General features: G+C 35.3%; 1 protein-coding gene across 1 annotated transcript in view; it reads left to right on the top strand.

Moving 5' to 3' along the window:
• The window catches only part of CTNNA3 (catenin alpha 3), a 1,656,790-nt gene that overhangs the window by 70,160 nt on the left and 1,565,719 nt on the right, over nucleotides 1-20,911 (top strand). The window contains exon 2 of the mRNA XM_060125436.1: nucleotides 14,724-14,828. Coding sequence (XP_059981419.1) covers nucleotides 14,730-14,828 — 99 coding nt within the window. The 5' untranslated portion in view covers nucleotides 14,724-14,729. The remainder of the gene's footprint in view (nucleotides 1-14,723; nucleotides 14,829-20,911) is intronic.

Genomic DNA, 20,911 nt, shown 5'->3' with positions numbered 1-20,911 from the left:
AGATTTAGGCACCAAATAAACTGAGTGATGTACCAGAGTGGTCAAGGACGCTTAAGAAAAACAAATTATCTTTCGAAAGCATTAGTTCAGAGATCCTAGTGAGAGATCCATTCAAAGAGCTTATAGAGCCAATGGATATCAGTAGAAATCTGTAATTATATAGTAAATGAAGTAATTGAGAAATATTTTTTGTGTCACTGGGGTAAGAGATAAACAGAAAAGAGTTTTTAAAAGTCAGATTTATTAAGGAAAAATTTATATGCATTAAATTCACTCTTTATAAGTTTACAGTTTGATGAGTCCTGACAGTTATACACAATCATATAATCACCACCATAAACAAATAGAACATTTCTATTTGAGTCAATCCAAAGTTTCCTTGTGCCATCTGCAGTTATCTTCTCCTTTAACCCTCAGTCACTGACAACTACTGATCTGTTTCCTGTCCCTATATTTTTGCCCTTTCAAGAATGTCATATAAGTGGCATCATGCAGTGTGTAGTTTTGTCTGACTCTATCAGTTAGCATAATGCTTTTGTGAGATATTCATGTTGATGCCTATATCTATTGTTCATTTTTTTCTTGCATAACATGTGACAGTATGATGGTATCATAAATTGTTTATTTACCTGTTGATGGAAATTTGAGTTGTTTTCAGTTTCTGACTCTTGTGAATAAGGCCCCCATAAACATTTGCATATAGGTCTCTAGGTGGACATATACTTTCATTTCTCTTGGGTAAATGTCTAAGGAGTGGAATTGCTAGGTCATAGGCTGGGTGCATGTTTAACTTTATAAGAAATTTCCGAGCTGTTTTATAAAGTGGCTGTACCAGTTTTCATTTTCACTAGCAAATGTGTGAGATATCCATTTGCTTCTCGTCTTCGCTAGCTCTAGTATTGGCAGTCTTTTTAATTTTAGCCATTACAGTAGGTGTGTAGCAGTATATATTGTGACCTTAATTTGCATTTCTCTAGTGACTTATGATGTGCATTTTTCATGCGCTTATATGTCATCTTCTTGGTGAAGTGTCTTTTCAAATATTTTGCCCATTTAAAAAACTGAATTTTTTAAAAAAGATTTTGATTTTTAAGTATTATTTATATTTTCTGGTTACAAGTCCTTTTTCATATATGGGTTTTAAAAATGCTTCATCCCATCCTTCAGCTGTGGTTTGACATTTCACTTTCTTTTCTTTTCTTTTTTTTTAAATATTTATTTGGCTGCACGGGGTCTTAGTTGAGGGATCTTCGTTGTGGCATGTGAGACCTTTCATTGCGGAGTGCGGGCTCTTCCTTGCAGCACATGGGCTCCTCTGTAGTTGTGGTGCGCGGGCTCAGTTGACCCGTGGCATGTGGGATCTTAGTTCCCCAACCAGGGATCGAACCCGCATCCCCTGCATTGGAAGGTTGATTCTTAACCACTGGACCACCAGGGAAGTCCCTGCCATTTCATTTTCTTAACATTGTCTTTCAGAGAGCAGCAATGTTAAATTTTGTTGAAGCAGTTTATTGATTTTTTTTTCTTTTATGGATCATGCTTTGGATGTATCTGAGAAACCTTTGCCTAACCCAAGGTAACAAAACTTTTCTCCTATGTTTTCACTGAGAAATTTAATAGCTTTAGATCTTATCTTTAGCTCTATGATCCATTTCAAGTAAATGTTTGTATATGGTGTGAGGAAAGGGTCAAGGTTCCTGTTTTATGAGTGGCTGTTCAATGATTTCAGCACCGTTTGTTGAAAAGACTACCTTTTTTCCATTGAGTTACCTTGACACCTTTATTGAAAATCAATTGTCCATTTAATATTATGTCTAATACACGAGTCTGGGTTATCTCACTTTTGGTAATGTTAAAATTGATCACTGCATTCATGCTCTGTAAGCCTGATTCTCATAGTTCCCTATTAATCAGTCAGTTAATGATTTTAGCCTTCATATGGGTAATTATTGTATAGCCTATTATTTTTTAAGGGGTTGTAAATGGTGACTTTATCATTCTATAATTCTTTATTAGTTTTATCAGTTGGGATCATGCTATAAAGTACTCTTCCCTTACTATTTCATTAGTCAAAAGTATAGTTCATACCAGAAAATCAGGAAAATATTGATTATTTCCCATTGTTTATCAATTTTCAGAAAAAGAGGATGGTGTTCTAGCAACTTTGGAAGGTGACCAATGAGGTTTTTTTTTTTTTAAATTTTTGTATGTGGGACATATTTCAGAATACTGTAATTTTTTATTCTTTTGATGCTCAAATTTCCCCATTTTTGGCCATTGAAAACCCCTTTAAATTGTTTACTAAGCATTTTGACAAAACCCAAGTGAGCCTTGATTTCTAGCACAAGAAGATGTTCTAGGCTCATTTTGTACATTTCCTGCACTAGATCTTCAATCAGCCTTTCCACCGAGGAGCCTAAGTCTTTTTAGTGGAAAATAGTATTTAGGGAACATAATCTGTGCACCAGGTTGCCATTGTTGCCCAATTAAAAAAATTTTTTTTGTGAACATAGCTAGGAAATAGATTGTGTTTTAGGAAGGGAAAAATATATAATCAGATCATACTGAAATTTCCAACTCAAAATAAGATTATAGGACTTAATTTAAAATTTTTGATTTTATATTTGTATATTTTTTCTTATTTATTTATTTATATCGAAGTATAGTTGACTTACAGTATTATATTAGTTTCAGGTGTACAACATAGTGATTCAAAAATTTTTAAAAAAATATTTATTTATTTATTTATTTATTTGGCTGTGCTGAGTCTTCGTTGCCACACACAGGATCTTCATTGTGGCATGCAGGGTCTTTAGTTGCAACATGCAGGATCTTTAGTTGTGGCGTGCAAACTCTTAGTTGTGGCACGTGGGATCTAGTTCCCTGACCAGGGATCAAACCCAGGCCCCCTGTACTGGGAGCATGGAGTGTTAGCCACTGGACCACCAGGGAAGTCCCTCTGATTTTTTATAGATTATACTCCATTTGTAGTTATTATGAAATATTGGCTATATTCCCTGTGCTGTACAATATATCTTGTAGCCCATTTATTTTATACCTAGTAGTTTGTAGCTCTTAATTTCCCATCCCTATCTTGCCCTTCCCCTGTTCCCACTGGTAACCACTAGTTTGTTCTCTGTATCTGTGGGTCTCTTTCTTTTTTGTTATAGTCACTAATTTGTTTTAATTTTTTGATTCCACATGTAAATGATAACATACAATATTTGTCCTTCTCTGTCTGACTTATTTCACTAAGCATAGTGCCCTCTAAGTCCATCCATGTTGTTGCAAATGGCAAAATTTCATTCTTTTTTTATGGCTGAGTAGTATTCCATTGTATTTATATACCACATCTTCTTTATCCATTCATCTGTTGATGGACACCTAGGTTGCTTCCATACCTTGCAATTGTAAATAATTCTGCTATGAACTTTGGGGTACATGTATCCTTTCGGATTAGTGTTTTCGTTTTCTTTGGATATATACCCAGGAGTGGAATTGCTGGATCATACGGTAGTTTTATTTTTAGTGTTTTGAGGAAACTCCATACTGTTTCCCACAGTGGCTGCACCAGTTTTACATTCCCATCAACAGTGTACAAAGGTTCCCTTTCTCTACATCCTCGCCAACATTTGTTATTTATGTTCTTTTTGATGGTAGCCATTCTGACAGGTGTTGGGTGATATCTCACTGTAGTCTTAATTTGCATTTCTCGGGTGATTAGTGATGTTGAGCATCTTTCATGTGCCTGTTGGCCATCTGTATCTCCTTTTTCTCTTATGCTGGAAATCTTATTTCCTAATAGTATGAATATAATTATTTATTTGCTCTAGCCTAATGTGTGTGTATACACATGTATGTATACATATATAATAAGAATATATATATCACACATATATAATAAGAATACTAAGTGTAGTTTAAAATTACTTTGACATTCTTTTTGTCCTGGAGGATATTCCTCTAGGATTAGAGTAAAAATACTGTTTGTTTGTTTGTTTTTTAACTTAAAAAATTTTTTTAAAAACTTTATTTTTTATTGAAGTATAGTTGTGTACAATATTATATAAGTTTCAGGTGGTTCATAATTTTTGTAATTCACAGTTTTTAAAGGTTATACTCCATTTATAGTTATAAAATATTGCTTTTATTCCCCGTGTTGTACAATATATCCTTAAAGCTTATTTAAAAAATACTGTGTTTTGAAGTTCCTTGAAATTATTTCTGAGTGTTTATGAAGCTAATGTGAAATATAGTTAAGGTTTATTTTTTTTGTTTACTTCTGATTTTTCAGGATTGATTTATGAGTTAATTGCTTTTTACTTACGTAAAACATTTACGTGGCTCCAACATCAAAACTCTAAAACTAGGTATATTCAGAGAAGTCTAGCATTCATCTCTGTCTCCTCTGCTCTGTTCTTTCCCTCGTCCTGAGGACAACAATTTTAATTTGTTTTCGGTTTATCCTTCAGGTTTTTTTTTTTTTTTCTGGTTGTTATTCTTGTTGTTTTACTCAGCCATAAAAAGAAACGACATTGAGTTATTTGTAGTGAGGTTGATGGACCTAGAGTCTGTCATACAGAGTGAAGTAAGTCAGAAAGAGGAAAACAAATACCGTATGCTAACGCATATATATGGAATCTAAAAAAAAAAAATGGTACTGACGAACCTAGTTGCAGGGCAGGAATAAATACGCAGACGTAGAGAATGGACTTGAGGACATGGTTAGGGGAGGGGGAAGATGGGGTGAAGTGAGAGTAGCATCTACATATATACACTACCAAATGTAAAATAGATAGCTAGTGGGAAGCAGCAGCAGGGAGATCAGCTCCGTGCTTTGCGATGACCTAGAGGGGTGGGATAGGGAGGGTGGGAGGGAGGGGATATGGGGATATATGTATGCATATGGCTGATTCACTTTGTTGTACAACAGAAACTAACACAGTATTGTGAAGCAATTATGCTCCAATAAAGATGTATTAAAAAAAAAAAGAAAGTATAAGCAAGAATGCAAGCCTTTTTGCAGTCACAGCTTTCTTGCGTAAAGGTAGTATAACTCCTCTGTTTCCTTCATTAATCCTTATTCATATACATTTTTTGGTTCCTCTCCTTTCTTCTTTCTCTCTCTCTCTCTCTTTTTTTTTTTTTGGCACTTTTTATGTAGTGTTCCCATTACTGATATTTGTGTACCACCAGACATTTACTGAACAGTGTAGGGAGGATCAGGCTTGGGCGGGAGTGAGTTGAGGTTGTTGGCAATTTTTACTTTCTTACCAAAGTTGTTATCTTTTTGCTCCTAGGAACATTTTCCTTTCATTGTTTGGTGCTCCAAAACTCAGTGTGCTTCATGGTAAAGTCCTATAAGTCACAGACTGTTAGCACTGTGAGCTGATGATTTAACATCCCTTCTTTCCTTGACTCTACTTGACCTCTAGCAGTTCCCCTGGCTACGTGGGCTTAGTCACAGACAGAAATGGCATGTCATCGTGCTAATCCTGACTTCTCACTTTTGTGATTCTACAGTATCAAACTGGGTCTTTCAAATAGGGATATCCCCTTTGATTACTGGACCTATCCATGCCCTACATCTTAATTCTCTAATCAAAGGACGCTTGGACAGGAATTTCAGGGTCGTGGCACTTTTAGAGAAAATTATTTCCTGTTGAGGTGTGTATAGACTTTCACTTTCCTTTTTAAAAAAATAGTCAAGATTTCATTTTATTTCTTTATTCGTAATTTGAGGTAATGCCAAGTTTCCTTGAAGGTGGAGGAAATTTTGATTTTGAGTTTTTCTGTATTCCATTAGTTTTGATGGAAGTAAGTGACATAAACATGTATTTATTCTACCATATTTTATAATAAATCCTAGGAGATGATGGTGATTCTCTTAGAGTTCTGTATAGTATACAGAGTAAAGCATTGCTTACTTCTACCATGAGTGTGTATGTGCTTGTGTGTGTGTGTGTGGATCTGGGGGCTCTGAAGCTCAGGTGAGAGGTCTGGACTGTTGAATCAGAGGCTGTAAGTTGAACTGAAACTCTAGGATGAGATTGTTCTGAAAGAACAATATAGTGTGGAGCAGAGACTAGCATGTAAGGGGTGGATCCTGGGGTTTAGACCCCTAGTTAACAGGAGTTAGTAGATAAGGAGGAGCTAGTAAAAGATACTGGGAAAGAATGGCAGAAGGGTAGAAAGCGGTATTTTGAAGCCAGAGGAGAAAGTCTTTTGTTTACTATAGAAGGAATACTTAGCATGTGGGATGAGAAATGGTTAAATAGGGTTAATAGGTATATAGCTAGAGTTCCTGGAGAAAATTTTGAAAACTAGTGGTAAAATAGTGAACTTGGATGGTCAGATTGAAGATTCTGGCAGATTTAAAACCTCTCTTCAGAGAATATGGAAGAACGGAAAACCAGGAGTCAGAGAAGCAGCTGAAGTTCTCAAAACAGTTATATACTATTGGTTTCCCCCAGTATATTAATAGATTTGTAGAAAAATGAATGTAGTGTTTTCAAAGACTTTGGTTTTATTTTCGCTATTATTATAAGCAGGCTCTTATTTATTTCTAGGTAATCAGAGAACAAAGAAGAAATGGGAATTTTTTTGCTTCAAGTTGAGGTTGACAAGAATTCTACTTCTTTCACTATTTTCTGTTTCGTTCTCTGCTTTTCAAAAATACCAGACCTTAGGAGAATTCACATATATTTGAGCTGTCTTATAATATTATGGAGTGGAACTGACCCATAGGCCCACTGGACTTGCAGCAACAAAAGCTACTGTCACTTTCAAGGTGTATATGAAGGGCATGTTACTTCTGCCCTGGTTGCTTAAACTTGATGCTTATAGCTGAAGGTTATTCTTGTTGTGGGTGATTCAGTGAAAGCTTCTCTGAGCTTTCACACACTAGATTATCTTCTTCTTAGACTTCAATTTGACTAATTTAGTTGTTTGGCTTTTTAAATAACAGGTAGGTAACATTTATGCTGGGCTTATATGAGATAGGACCTCAGTTCTGGTATAATTTTATATGGTACAAAATGTCCTTAAATTGAAAGGCATTGCTACACAGAATAACCATGGGGCATTTTTGTCCTTTCTTCATACCTGCAATTTTGAAAATGTGTGCCATTGTGAAAGGCAGGGTGAGCTTTTAGTGTGAACTGGCATTTCATAAAATAACATAAAAGGTGTGTTATCAGAAGAGGGGTAATAAGATCATCTTATAAAATTCTTATATACAATGTTACTTTTCAGTTAAATCAGAAATTGAATTACAACGTTTTGCTTTATTTTGGAGGGCCGTTAGACTTGACCAGCCATTCACTACAAGAAGGATATAAGACCTAAATATAAGTAGAATCTGATGTTTTCCTTTGTTTTATTTCATATTAGTTAAGTCAGTCTTTTGGATTTTTTGTTTGTTTTCTGACGTTTTTTTGCAGCTGTCATTTAGGTTGTGTGTGGGGAAACAAGTTTTATTTTGGTTACTATGAACAGAGGAAGCAAACGTTTTAATTTAATTTGAGTCTCTCATAAAGAATCTATAAAACTCATAATTTTGGGGGGATGAGCTCAATTTGATTATTTTTCAAAAAACATCAGTAAGATGACTATCCAAAAGTTGTTAAAAAGAACTTCAAATGCTTCCAAGAAGTTTTTGAAAGTTTGAATTTCACATGCTAAAGATATTTACTTTTTATTATGAAATGTAACTTTTTTTTTATCGTGTTGAAACCCAGAATTCTTGGAAGTTAAGGAAATAAAAAGTTCAGAGTCTTGGGGATCTGGACATGTAGTGCATTTAACAATTGTAGCCCTAACTTTAGTGCATACCTTTTATGTATCACTCTGGAATTACTTTCAAAGGGCTCAAGATCCTTTATGAGGCCGTTATGCATTAGGAATTTTTTTTTAAAGAGTATTTAGGCATGTTGCATTTCTAATTAATGCACATGTAGGAAATATGCCTTAGATTTTGAAGTCAAGAGATCCAATGAAATGAGTCACCAGAGGGAAGCTTTGTTTTAAGTCCTTTAGTTATGGGAACTAAGAGTGAAAGCATTCTTGCATTCTTGAATAATAATTACAAGCTCTATAGATGAAAGCGATATGTTTAACCTAAATGTAGACAAGTAGATTCTGCTTTCCTGTTGAAAAGGGGGTAATAATATCAACTAATATTTGTTCAGCCCTTAGTAGGTGTCTGAAGCATGGGTCAAGTTATGACTTTTATATGGATTTTTAATTTTAATCTTCAAGATCCTTTTGAAGAGGATACTCTTATTATTCTCATTTTACAGATGATAAAATTGATGTTTAGGGAGGTTTACTAGCTTGTCTAAAGTCACCAGTGAGCAAGGAACACAGCCTAGATTCTCACCCAGGCAGTCCAACTTCACAGCCAGTGCTCTTAATTACTGAGATCCAATGGTGATGAAATGTAGGAGAATTTAGGAATCTTTATAAAGCAGACAATGGGAGTAGGGGAGCAGCAGTTTGTCTCACACTGGCTGCTGCATATTGCCCTGCTGAGGGGCTGAGAGGAGCTGAAATCTAGCCCTCCCTCTGCTGGACAAACTGGGGGCCTTCCTGCTAATACCTACTGGGCTATGTTTACCCTTTTTCTAACTGGTCTGCCAGAAGAGCCATATTTTACTAGTTCAATCAAAGGCAAATTTTAAAAAAATTAATTAATTAGGCTATGCTGGGTCTTAGTTGCGGCACACGGGATCTTTAGTTGCGGCACATGGGATCTTCAGTTGTGGCATGTGAACTCTTATTGTGTCATGAGAACTCTTATTGTGGCATGTAGGATCTAGTTCACTGACCAGGGGTTGGTGCATTGGGAGTGCAGAGTCTTAGCCACTGGACCATCAGGGAAGTCCCTCAAAGGCTAATCTTAATTCTATAAACCTCTGAGTACCACTGCCTATATTTCTGCTGACTCACAGTAGTCCTTTCACTCTGACCTGTCTCTTCCTGTTTACTTCCTCCTTGGTTGTCTCATTCCATCCACCTTTATGTTGACAACTCTGAAATTTGTATTTTCATCCCAGACTTCTCTCCCAAACTCTGCTCTCATATATCCAACTGCCTACTTAACATCTTCGCTTGGATGTCTAACATGCATCTCAAATTTATCATGTCCCAAACTGGGCTCTTCATCTTCCTGTTCCTTCTCTGCAGCAATCTCTACCTCAGTTACTGGCCACTCCATCCTTCCAGTTGCTTCAGACAAAAAACTTAAAGATATCTTGCATTCTTTTTATCCTGTGTTCAATATGTCAGGAATTCCTATTGGCTCACAATATATCTACAATCTGACCACTTCTGTACACTTCTGCTGCCACCACCCAGGTCATCAATATGAATTTTGTTGTGTTTTTGAGTATTTAAATTGTTTATATACTTATTTATTTTCTCATGAATGTAATGTTGAATGATCACAAAAATAATTTTAATAAAACAGTAAAGAAATATACATATACTCTTGCATGGAAACCTATAAACTTAAGGAAAAATAATAACAGAGAGCATTTGAATGAGGGGAAAAAAGAGAGGAAAAGAGAAGTAATTTTGTTATAGAAGCTTGGAAGTCTTCTCCTAAAAGTGGAAGAACTGATGACTTTTTACCCTACCTCTGTGTCAACTGCATGTCTTAAAAGATTGAGGAAACAATGAAAGAGCAAATCTGACCAAAAAAAGAAAGAACTTGGTGATATGGAGTTCTAGAAAGTTTGGGCAGGCTGATCCTTAACATTTGTAGTGAGCAGATTGAAAGTATAAAATGGAGGCCTGCATACCATACTTACAAATGTAAAAGCTACAAGTCAAGCTAACAAGCTACTAAAGTAGGTTCTATCCTCCTATCTTTCTACCTTGAGAAATATACCTTCAAAATGACCTGGAAGGATAGATCTGTATTTAGAATTCTTGTACTCTTTGAAATTTCTTGTTAGAATGAGGTGGTGGATGGGGAGCTCACCCCTGACCTTGATGGTCAGCTTCCTTTTCTTTCCACTTGTGGCTCTGTCTTGCACTTGAGAGGTCTTGGGTACATGCAAGTGGACAGCCCAGCTTGCATGTCCAAGCTCCATACATACTCATCAGCAAACTGCTGCCTCTTGGCTACCTCTCAGGTATAAGGATGGGCATGTTGTAATTCACTCTTGGAAGGATGGATTGCAGGAAGAGGCTGGCATAGGTACTGGAAGTAGGCTTGGGCTGATTGAGCAGAGAGTTGGGGGTACTGGATATCCTGAGTGTGTCAGAAAGGGTACATATGGGTTCTGGGAGGACACATCACCTTGGTCTCATGTACTCTTCCAAAGCGTGATTGAATGTGTGTCCCCCATGACCTCTCAGAGTTAACTGCATTTAAAAATGAAATGCTTGTTAACTAAATGAATTTAAAATTGCTGTAAGCTCAATTTAAAGCAAGGAATAAAGTGGAGTAAAGAAAATTCAGGCATTATGGACAAAGACAACTTGGGGAGACGGGAAGGATCCACATGGGTACTTTGTTCTGCCTTAAGGACTATCCCTAGAGACCTCTATTACTGCTGTCAAGAGATTTGTTTTCCTCCCTTTGATTCTGAAAACTGGGATTTTAATTTAGTCTGCCTGTCTCCAAATCTGTACCTTTCCTACTTTATGAAGTCTCTATTGGATAGAAGTTGAAAAGTGGCAGATTTCAACTCAACATAAGGAAGAACTTTATAAAAGTAATCACTGGCATCTAATGGTATAGTGAGCATCTCATTTCTATTCATCCAAGCCCAGTACATTGTTGAAATGAAGGACGCTGTAGGAGGTGTCCTTGAATTGTTTGGGAGGTACTTTCTAACTCTTAAAATTTTGTGGATTATAAAATGCAAACGCCTTGGGGTATAATATCCACACCCTAGTAGAATTTTTGTTTTGGATTCACATTGTGTTATTGCTACAGGAGGTCTAACAATTTGTCGGACTTTGACCTTGCTTTGACTTCATTTGCAAAATTCTAAAGTTTTCTGCCTATTATTACCTTGATCTCCAAATCAATTTCCTGAGTTGACTAGAAATGTTTTGATACTATACACAAAGTGATTAATATGTATTAGTATTTTTTTTTTTTTTTTTTTTTTTGTGGTACGCGGGCCTCTCACTGTTTTGGCCTCTCCCGTATGCGGAGCACAGGCTCCAGACGTGCAGGCTCCGCAGCATGTGGGATCTTCCCGGACCGAGGCACGAACCTGCGTCCCCTGCATCGGCAGGCGGACTCTCAACCACTGCGCCACCAGGGAAGCCCTGTATTAGTATTTTTAATAGTATAGTCAATTTTGGAGTATATAGTTGTATTTAAATGCTTTAAATTATTAGATTTGTCATAATTGTTTCCTTTGAAACTTTCAGCATAATTATCTTTGTTTTTAATATCAAACTTTGCTGAAGACACATGAAAGAATTATAAATATTATGAGTATATTTGATTATAAGCATATTTGAAATTCACTATTTTGACTATGTACAAATTTCTAAGGTAAGTCCCTGGGAACAGTCTTTGGCAGATTCCTATTATTCTCAAGAATACTTCACATATCCATTTTTGCAGTAAGAGAATCATGGAGTGTAGCCATGTGGCATATATTGGGTTGGCCAAAAAGTGCCTTTGGTTTTTAAGTAAAAATAAAAACACGTTTTTCATTTTCACCAAGAACTTTATTGAACAACATATTCACCCTTTTGTTCTACTACCTTCTGCCATTTTTTAGGCAACTTCATAATTCCGTCTTCCCCAAACTTTTAATCTTTTTGAGCAAAGAACTGTTCCAGGTGCCTTTTATAATCTTCCAGGGAATTGAAATTTTTTCCATTAAGAGAATTTTGTAAAGACCGAAATAAATGGAAATCTGAAGGTGCAATGTCTGGTGAATACAGCAGATGAATCAGAACTTCCCAGCCAAGCTGTAACAGTTTTTGCCTTGTCGTCAAGGAAGCATGCAGTCTTGTGTTATCCTGATGGAAGATTATGAGCTTTCTGTTGACTAATTCTGGACGCTTTTCATCATGTGCTGTTTTCTATTGGTCTACTTGGGAGCAGTACTTGTTGGAATTAATAGTTTTGTTTTCCAGAAGGAGCTCATAATAGACGACTACCTTCCAATCCCACCATATACACAACATCACCTTCTTTGGATGAAGACCAGCCTTTGGTGTGGTTGGTGGTGGTTCATTTCGCTTGCTCCACGATCTCTTCCATTCCACATTATTGTACAGTATCCACTTTTTCATTACTGGTCACAATTTCTTTAAAAAACGGAACATTTTCATTACGTTTAAGTAGAGAATTGCATGAGGAAAAATGGTCAAGAAGGTTTTTTTTCCTTAACTTATGTGGAACCCAAACATCAAAGCAATGAACATAACCAACCTGGTGCAAATGATTTTCAGCGCTTGATTTGGATATTTTGAGTATGTCGGCTGTCTCCCACGTGGTATAACATTGATTGTTCTCAGTTAATGTCTCTATTTTATCGCTGTCAACTTCAACTGGTCTGCCTGGCCGTGGAGCATCGTACAGCAAGAAATCTGCAGCACGAAACCTCACAAACCACTTTTGACATGTTTGATCATTCACAGCACCTTCTCCATACACTGCGCAAATCTTTTTTTTTGCATTTTGGTTGTTTTTTTACTTTTCTTGAAATAATAAAGCATAACATGCTGAAAATGTTGCCTTTTTTCTTCCATCTTCAATATTAAAATGGCTACACAAAAATTCACCAATTTTGATGTCTTTTTTTAAATGCACGCTGATACAACAGCTGTCACATACAATCTAACAAAATTGTTTTGAATGAAGTTAAAGACAACTAAGTGCTACTAGAGCCATCATATGGAAAAAACCGAACAAACCTTTTGGCCAGCCCAATATTTGGAGAGCAGTAAGACTGCTAGGTTCTATAGTATTTGTCTCTTTTTAAAAAAAATTGTTATTACTAATCTAAGAATTAGATTACATTAAGATAAGATCCAATAAGGAAGAGTTTTTGTTATAGGGTGGTTCTGTTTGTGCATCTCTCTCTGCACATGTATCAGATATATGGTGTGCAAAGGCCTTGGTGAAGCACTGATCTTTTCAGTTACATGTACACAAAGACATCATTATTATCTTTGGTTATATACAGTAACACATTTATGGATCCAGGGGGAGGGTCCAGTGAGTGGGAGAGGTTGAAGAGCAAAGATATGCTGATTTTATGGAACTAGACCAGTGGGAGTTGAGAAAGCGTTGGAGGAGAATGGGGGTAGACTCTCAGGGGAAGAAGTTGGGAGGGAACATGGGCCCTACCCTGAGATTCTGATTTCCCTTAGAGGTTGGAGGCATAGGTATAGGAAAAAGAACAATCATCTTTCCTAGAATCACTGAGAGTGAGAGGAGTCTTAAAAGGACTGATTCTGGATAAAAGAGACACCATGAAAATGTGTCCTCATTCATTCATTCATTCTTTCACTCATTCATCTATCCATCCATAGTCCATTCATAAAATCAACCAGTCAACTAAAAACAAAACCATTATCTGCCCTTATATCTAAAATAGTAAATAGAGAAACTAAAGTAAAAGTAATGCATTCTAATTCTTTTTTTGTTTTAGTTTCAATGAGTATCGTAGGGAATATCAAGATATTTTCTAGGGGCAGATTCTTATGTTCTCTTAGCCTGCAAGTATAGGAAACTTTGAAAGAAAATAGGTAACAGTTAAATGGAAAGTTTTGTGCATTGATAGTAACACACATTCCTGTAGACTCTAAGTTTATTTTTAATAGGCTAAGTTATATATAGGATAGATGTGTTTCTTACTGTTTATCTCCGTGAGCCTTCAGTAAATACTTGCTGGGTGATTATTGACTGTGAACAAGTTAATACAAATCTGTGGGCTTAGTGATTTGGGTAATAGTCTTCACGGCGATGTGTTACTTTGGATATGTTATGAAATTCCACATATGGTCATTTGATATATATATGTATTCTTATGCAAAAATCTCACTGCATCGACTTTTAAGATTAATGTTCATGTCTTAAAGAATGCCTTGCAATTTTTTTCTTATTTTGTCTTGCTCAAATATCAATGCCTTCTCAGATTTGTCATTTTATAATAACGATGCCAATTTATATTAGTTTTTTTTCTGTACAGGAAAGTAAATTGCCCCAAACTTTCTTCTCCAAATCAAAACCCTCAAACAATTCCCCAGACAAATAGAGACATAGCACCTGTAGAGACGTAGCACCTGTCTTCCAAATTCCTACCTGATTCCTCATCTGAGTTGTCATTAACAATAGGCAAAATATGGGCTCTGGCTGTCTCAGTGCTATGAGTTCATGGAAGTCAAAGCCCTTGCTTGCTGTAAGATATGTCTCACCAACTCAGCCATTCTTTTTCACTTAAGACTCCTGATCAAATGCAAAGTCACCTTGGCTGGTTATTATTTCAGTCATGAACATACTAGCATAGATTAATTTGTCAGAGGACCTAAGCCCAGAAGCATGACCTCAGAGAACAGTTGGGGAATATCTTTTTTCTCTGTAGGTGGACTTGGCACCCTGGTCCTCTGAGGGCTACAACTGATAGCAGGAGGAGGTGCTTGAATACTAATCTCACGTACACTATGATTTTCATGAGTGCTTTCCTTTAGAAAGTATTTTTCTTTATTAATAAGTGTCTTTTTGTTTTTGTGCCCAGGCAGTCATGTCAGCTGAAACACCAATCACACTGAATGTCAATCCTCAGGATCTGCAGGTCCAGACATTCACCGTAGAGAAGCTGCTGGAGCCTCTCATAATCCAGGTATTAATACCATGGAAATTACAACATGTAGTAACTGAAAAAGAACTAAAAAACATAGGAAAAATAGATAATGAACTAAGGAAAGATTTGATTTTTGTAGAGTGAATATGTTATCTAAAATTGTCCTTCAAAATGTTTTTAAAGTGTACAAAAGTATGTATTTAGTAATAGTAATGATAAAATTCTGAAAGTTCCTCCCCAGATTCTCTTTTAAAAGCAACAGAAGTAATAATATGCGTATGAAATTTTCAAAGTAACTTTATGTAAATTATCTTGTTTGATAGTCATGAAAACTGAGTGAGGCAGGCAGCATGATTAAAACCATCCTTGTTACATAGATGAGGAAACAGCCTAGAGAATTTCAGTAACTTGCCCCAAAGCACATGGTGGCTCATTTGTCAAATAGGAAATTATTTTTGAAATACCAAAATGTATGAGAAAAGCAGATATTTAAGGCATTCTGTGATAAAGTCTTTCATAAAGTAAATAATTCCTTGATAATATGCATAATGATTCTCTGACTTATTTATTATGTAAGCCCAGAGTTTATTCATTGGCTTTTCTTAAAGCAGAGCTTGAAGAAACTTATACTATAATATAGATATAAATTTCTCGTTTTTAACCCAAAATTTGCGAGGAAACCCCCCTTTAGGCCACCTTACGTCATACGTCCTAAGACAAATTGTCCCTTTTTCTAAGGCCTTGAAGTACTCAAGGGTTTCTTAAGTGAGAATCAATAGTGACCTTACCTCTGATAATTTAAAAATCTGCTTGTATTCTTTGTGAGGTGGATGGTGGGGAGGGGAGTAGCTCTGAGAATAGGCTTTGTACACTTTTTTACTTAGCACAGTCGATATCTCCTACTGGAAAGACAATTCAAAACAAGTGCCTCACTGATGATAGCTTAGTCATGAACTTTGGCGTCTAAAAGGCACTAATATCTGGTATGAAATTGATATTAGATGATTCTGAGACTCCACTGAAGTCCCTATCTTAGCCACCCACAGAATGGTCTCATGTTAAAAAGAAAGAAACGAACATGTTCATTGTTTTTCTAATAGAGTTCACTAAAAAAATAGGAAAAGCAAAACAAAACAAAACAAAAACCCAATGAAAAACCAGAAAATAAAAAAATACAATTTTAACAGTAAGAGGTAAACATTAATATTGTGATGCATGTACTTCCAGTACAGTAAAATTATGGGTGATTTTGTTATATTCTTAGTACTTTATAATATTAAAGAATGTAGATATATCTTAAATATATAAAGCATATATATATGTACAAGGTGGAGATGGTACTGTATATATAGCTTTTTTCTCATTATAGCTTTTATCTCATTCTTCTATTTAAAATGATATTTTAATAATTTCCTCATTCTTTGTAAGAATGAGAACTAAAATGAATGAGAACTACATCTCTAATACAAGCAAAACTGCTGTTTAATTATCCTTTATATGGCTGCACCATAGTTTTTTAAAGTAGCCTCTCGTTTTTGGACATTTAGGTTGTTTCAGTTTTTTACCATTATAAATAATGCTCTTCTGAACATCTTCGTACATAAATTTTTGTCATCCGTTCAAATTGTTTCCTTAGAATTAGTTACTAATAAAAGTAAGTGGCCAAGATAAGAGAATTCTTATGCTTTTTCATATATATTACCAAGTGTTTTGGAGAAGGTTTTTTTTTGTTTGTTTGTTTTAATTAAATTTTTTTTCTTATTACTCATTACTCATCCATTTTATACACATCAGTGTATACATGTCAATCCCAATCTCCCAATTCATCACACCACAACCCCACACCCCTTGCCGCTATCCCGCCTTGGTGTCCATGAGTTTTTTCTCTACTTCTGTGTCTCAATTTCTGCTCTGAAAACCGGTTCATCTGTACCATTTTCTAGGTTCCACATATATGCGTTAATATACGGTATTTGTTTTTGTCTTTCTGACTGTATGACAGTCTCTAGATGCATCCACGTCTCTACAAATGACCCAATTTCATTCCTTTTTATGGCTGAGTAATATTCCATTGTATGTATGTACCACATCTTTTTTATCCATTCGTCTGTCGATGGGCATTTAGGTTGCTTCCATGTCCTGGCTATTGTAAATAGTGCTGCAATGAACATTGCGGTACATGACTCTTTTTGAATTATGGTTTTCTCAGGGTATATGCCCAGTAGTGGGATTGCTGAGTCATATGATAATTCTATTTTTAGTTCTTTAAGGAACCTCCATACTGTTCTCCATAGTGGCTGTATCAATTTACATTCTCACCAACAGTGCAAGAGGGTTCCCTTTTCTCCACACCCTCTGCAGCATTTGTTGTTTGTAGATTTTCTGATGATGCCCATTCTGACTGGTGTGAGATGATAGCTCATTGTAGTTTTGATTTGCATTTCTCTAATGATTAGTGATGTTGAGCATTCTTTCATGTGTTTGTTGGCAGTCTGTATGGCTTCTTTGGAGAAATGTGTATTTAGGTCTTCTGCCCATTTTTGGATTGGGTTGTTTGTTTCTTTAATATTGAGCTGCATGAGCTGTTTATATATTTTGGAGATTAACCCTTTGTCCGATGATTCATTTGCAAATATTTTCTCCCATTCTGAGGGTTTTCTTTTCGTCTTGTTTATGGTTTCCTTTGCTGTGCAAAAGCTTTGAAGTTTCATTAGGTCCCATTTGTTTATTTTTGTTTTTATTTCTATTATTTAGGAGGGGGATCAAAAAAGATCTTGCTGTGATTTATGTCAGTGTTCTGCCTACGTTTTCCTCTAAGAGTTTTATAGTGTCCAGTCTTACATTTAGGTCTCTAATCCATTTTGTTTATTTTTGTGTATGGTGTTAGGGAGTGTTCTAATTTCATTCTTTTACATGTACCTGTCCAGTTTCCCCAGCACCACTTATTGAAGAGACTATCTTTTCTCCATTTTATATCCTTGCCTCCTTTGTCATAGATTAGTTGACCATATGTGCGTGGGTTTATCTCTGGGCTTTCTATCCTGTTCCATTGATCTATATTTCTGTTTTTGTGCCAGTACCATATTTTCTTGATTACTGTTGCTTTGTAGTAGAGTCTGAAGACAGGGAGTCTGATTCCTCCAGTGATGTTTTTTTCTCTCCAGACTGCTTTGGCTATTCGGGGTCTTTTGTGTCTCCATACAAATTTTAAGATTTTTTTGTTCTAGTTTCATAAAAAGTGCCATTGGTAATTTGATAGGGATTGCATTGAATCTGTAGATTGCTTTGTGTAGTATAGTCATTTTCACAATATTGATTCTTCCAATCCAAGAATATGGTATATCTCTCCATCTGTTGGTATCATCTTTAATTTCTTTCATCAGTGTCTTATAGTTTTCTGCATGCAGGTCTTTTGTCTCCCTAGGTATGTTTATTCCTAGGTATTTTATTCTTTTTGTTGCAATGGTAAGTGGTAGTGTTTCCTTAATTTCTCTTTTGGATTTTTCATCATCAGTGTATAGGAATGCAAGAGATTTCTGTGCATTAATTTCGTATACTGCAACTTTACCAAATTCATTGATTAGCTCTAGTAGTTTTCTGGTGGCATCTTTAGGATTCTCTATGTATAGTTTCATGTCATCTGTAAACAGTGACAGTTTTACTTCTTCTTTTCCAATTTATATTCCTTGTATTTCTTTTGCTTCTCTGATTGCTGTAGCTAGGACTTCCAAAACTATGTTGAATAATAGTGGTGAGAGTGGACATCCTTGTCTTGTTCCTGATCTTAGAGGAAATGCTTTCAGTTTTTCACCATTGAGAATGATGTTTGCTGTGGGTTTGTCATATATGGCCTTTATTATGTTGAAGTAGATTCCCTCTATGCCCACTTTCTGGAGAGTTTTTATCATAAATGGGTTTTGAATTTTGTCAAAAGCTTTTTCTGCATCTATTGAGATCATCATATGTTTTTTCTTCTTCAGTTTGTTAATATGGTGTATCACATTGATTGATTTGCATATATTGAAGAATCCTTGCATCTCTGGGATAAATCCCACTTGATCATGGTGTATGATCCTTTTAATCTGTTGTTGGATTCTGTTTGCTAGTATTTTGTTGAGGATTTTTGCACCTATATTCATCAGTGATATTGGTCTGTAATTTTCTTTTATTGTACTATCTTTGTCTGGTTTTGGTATCAGGGTGATGGTGGCCTCATAGAATGAGTTTGGGGTTTTCCTTCCTCTGCAATTTTTTGGAAGAGTTTGGAGAAGGTATTAAACGCGTTCTCACAATTTATTTCAGATTTTGTTCCAGTGCAATTACTGGGGGTGGGGTGGGGAAATGACCTTCATTTTGGAGATGGCTGGTAAAGGCAAGTACATTAATGCCACTGCATAACCCTTATTTGTACTATAACTATGGAACATTAGAGCTGGACTTAAGACTTGTTAATCACAAAGGCTGCTGACATATTTCTTAGGAACAGAGAAAGTATCATTATGGAGAAACTACTTTTTATATTCTAAATGAAATCAATAGGTATTTTGCTTTATTCAAGTACCTTGATACAGCAGTCAATAGAGAGTGTTCTCGGTAAATTCACATTAAAGAGTATGCTGTTCACAATATAGGTGTATTTTTCTGGCATGTTTAAAAACTATTTAATCTATAAACATTTATTGAATCCACCTAGAAAATTAGAAGGGTGAAAATTACCTGAAGGGTGAAGATAACCTTGATTAGAAGAAATTTAACTCTTTTGAAAAGTGTGATTATGCTAATTTTAGAGGGCTTTTAATGTGATGCCTGGATTCAGACTTTTCATGATCTGCAAGTAAATGAGTCAGGGGAAGAGAAATTAGTACTTATTGTATGCCAGATAGTTCTCAGTTACATGAAAGTGTAAGTGCTAATTTTATCTTCAAGGAAGTTTGGTATACTACTTCACCAATATCTCAGAAGAAAAGTTTCTAGATCTTAGTAATACTCAAGTAAAATGAAATTAAAAATGTAAATAATTTATAGAATATTTACTATGTTCAGGAACTATCTCATAAAGGAGACTTTTTGTACATCAAAATTATTTGCATACACTCTTGATTTTCATTATAATGGGTTTCTCCTTATAAAAAAACAGCACATTTCAAAGTTATTAATTTAAAATAACTAACCTTTTTGGATTTGATGCATAACCTTCTTGTATCTGTCACTTTGATCATGTATTACCTATTAATACAAGTAAAAAATTCCATTAAATTATATTAAAGGTTTTTTTCCTAGAATAGCATCATACTAAATATCTCATCATATTCCTTTTTTTCAGAGTGTTTAATTTGAAATAGTTACATGGTTTATTTTAAACATGTCATATAGTCTTTGATTATAGTGGAAAACATTCCAAAAGAAGTCAATGATCTTTCAGTTCATAAAGCCACCAGATAATATTATCAGTTTAGTAACCCCATTAAAAATTTTTCACCTTTCATCATTATTTATCTTCATGTTATATTCCTTTGCTTTCAAGGTTTCACAGAAATTACTTACCATCTCTGTATATAACTCAAAGTCAAAACTATGTTTTAATTTTTGGAGTAATTAGTCATAGATACTGTTATGTCACTCTGACTTCTAAATTCATTTATTCATAAATCTTTATTCTGCTCTTTTTATAGTTACCAGAGTCTTCCCCACCAAACTTGATTTATCTTTAATCTATTTTTTTTTCTCTTGGGGACAGGTAAATCACTAGGTCATTTTGCAGGGATGTTCAGCCTGGGATATATTTCAATCATTCACTTTCATTTTCTGTGTGTGATAACTTACACAGTTGCATCCTTCTGTAATAAATTCCTCCAATGGATCAGAAATAATTTTTTTCTCAGCAATTACATTTTTATGATTGCAACTGTAGGCATCTGTACTTTATCACTTTCAAGATCCAAGTTTGGCAATGCACTGCAGAAAGTCTATTTATGCAGAATTGCAATGAAAAGAATTTACATCTCTATGTTGTATACTCTCTGAAGGAGATATAAACTGCTTAAATCATGCTACAGTCATTACATAATGGAACTGTCTATAATCTTATTTGCCACAAAATATAATTTGCTATGTGTCAGATT

This window comes from Lagenorhynchus albirostris, chromosome 16, assembly GCF_949774975.1.
Source record: "Lagenorhynchus albirostris chromosome 16, mLagAlb1.1, whole genome shotgun sequence".
In the NCBI taxonomy this organism is placed as follows: domain Eukaryota; kingdom Metazoa; phylum Chordata; class Mammalia; order Artiodactyla; family Delphinidae; genus Lagenorhynchus; species Lagenorhynchus albirostris.
The sequence above is the reverse complement of the archived record's forward strand: the minus strand, read 5'-3'. Positions and strand labels throughout refer to the sequence as shown.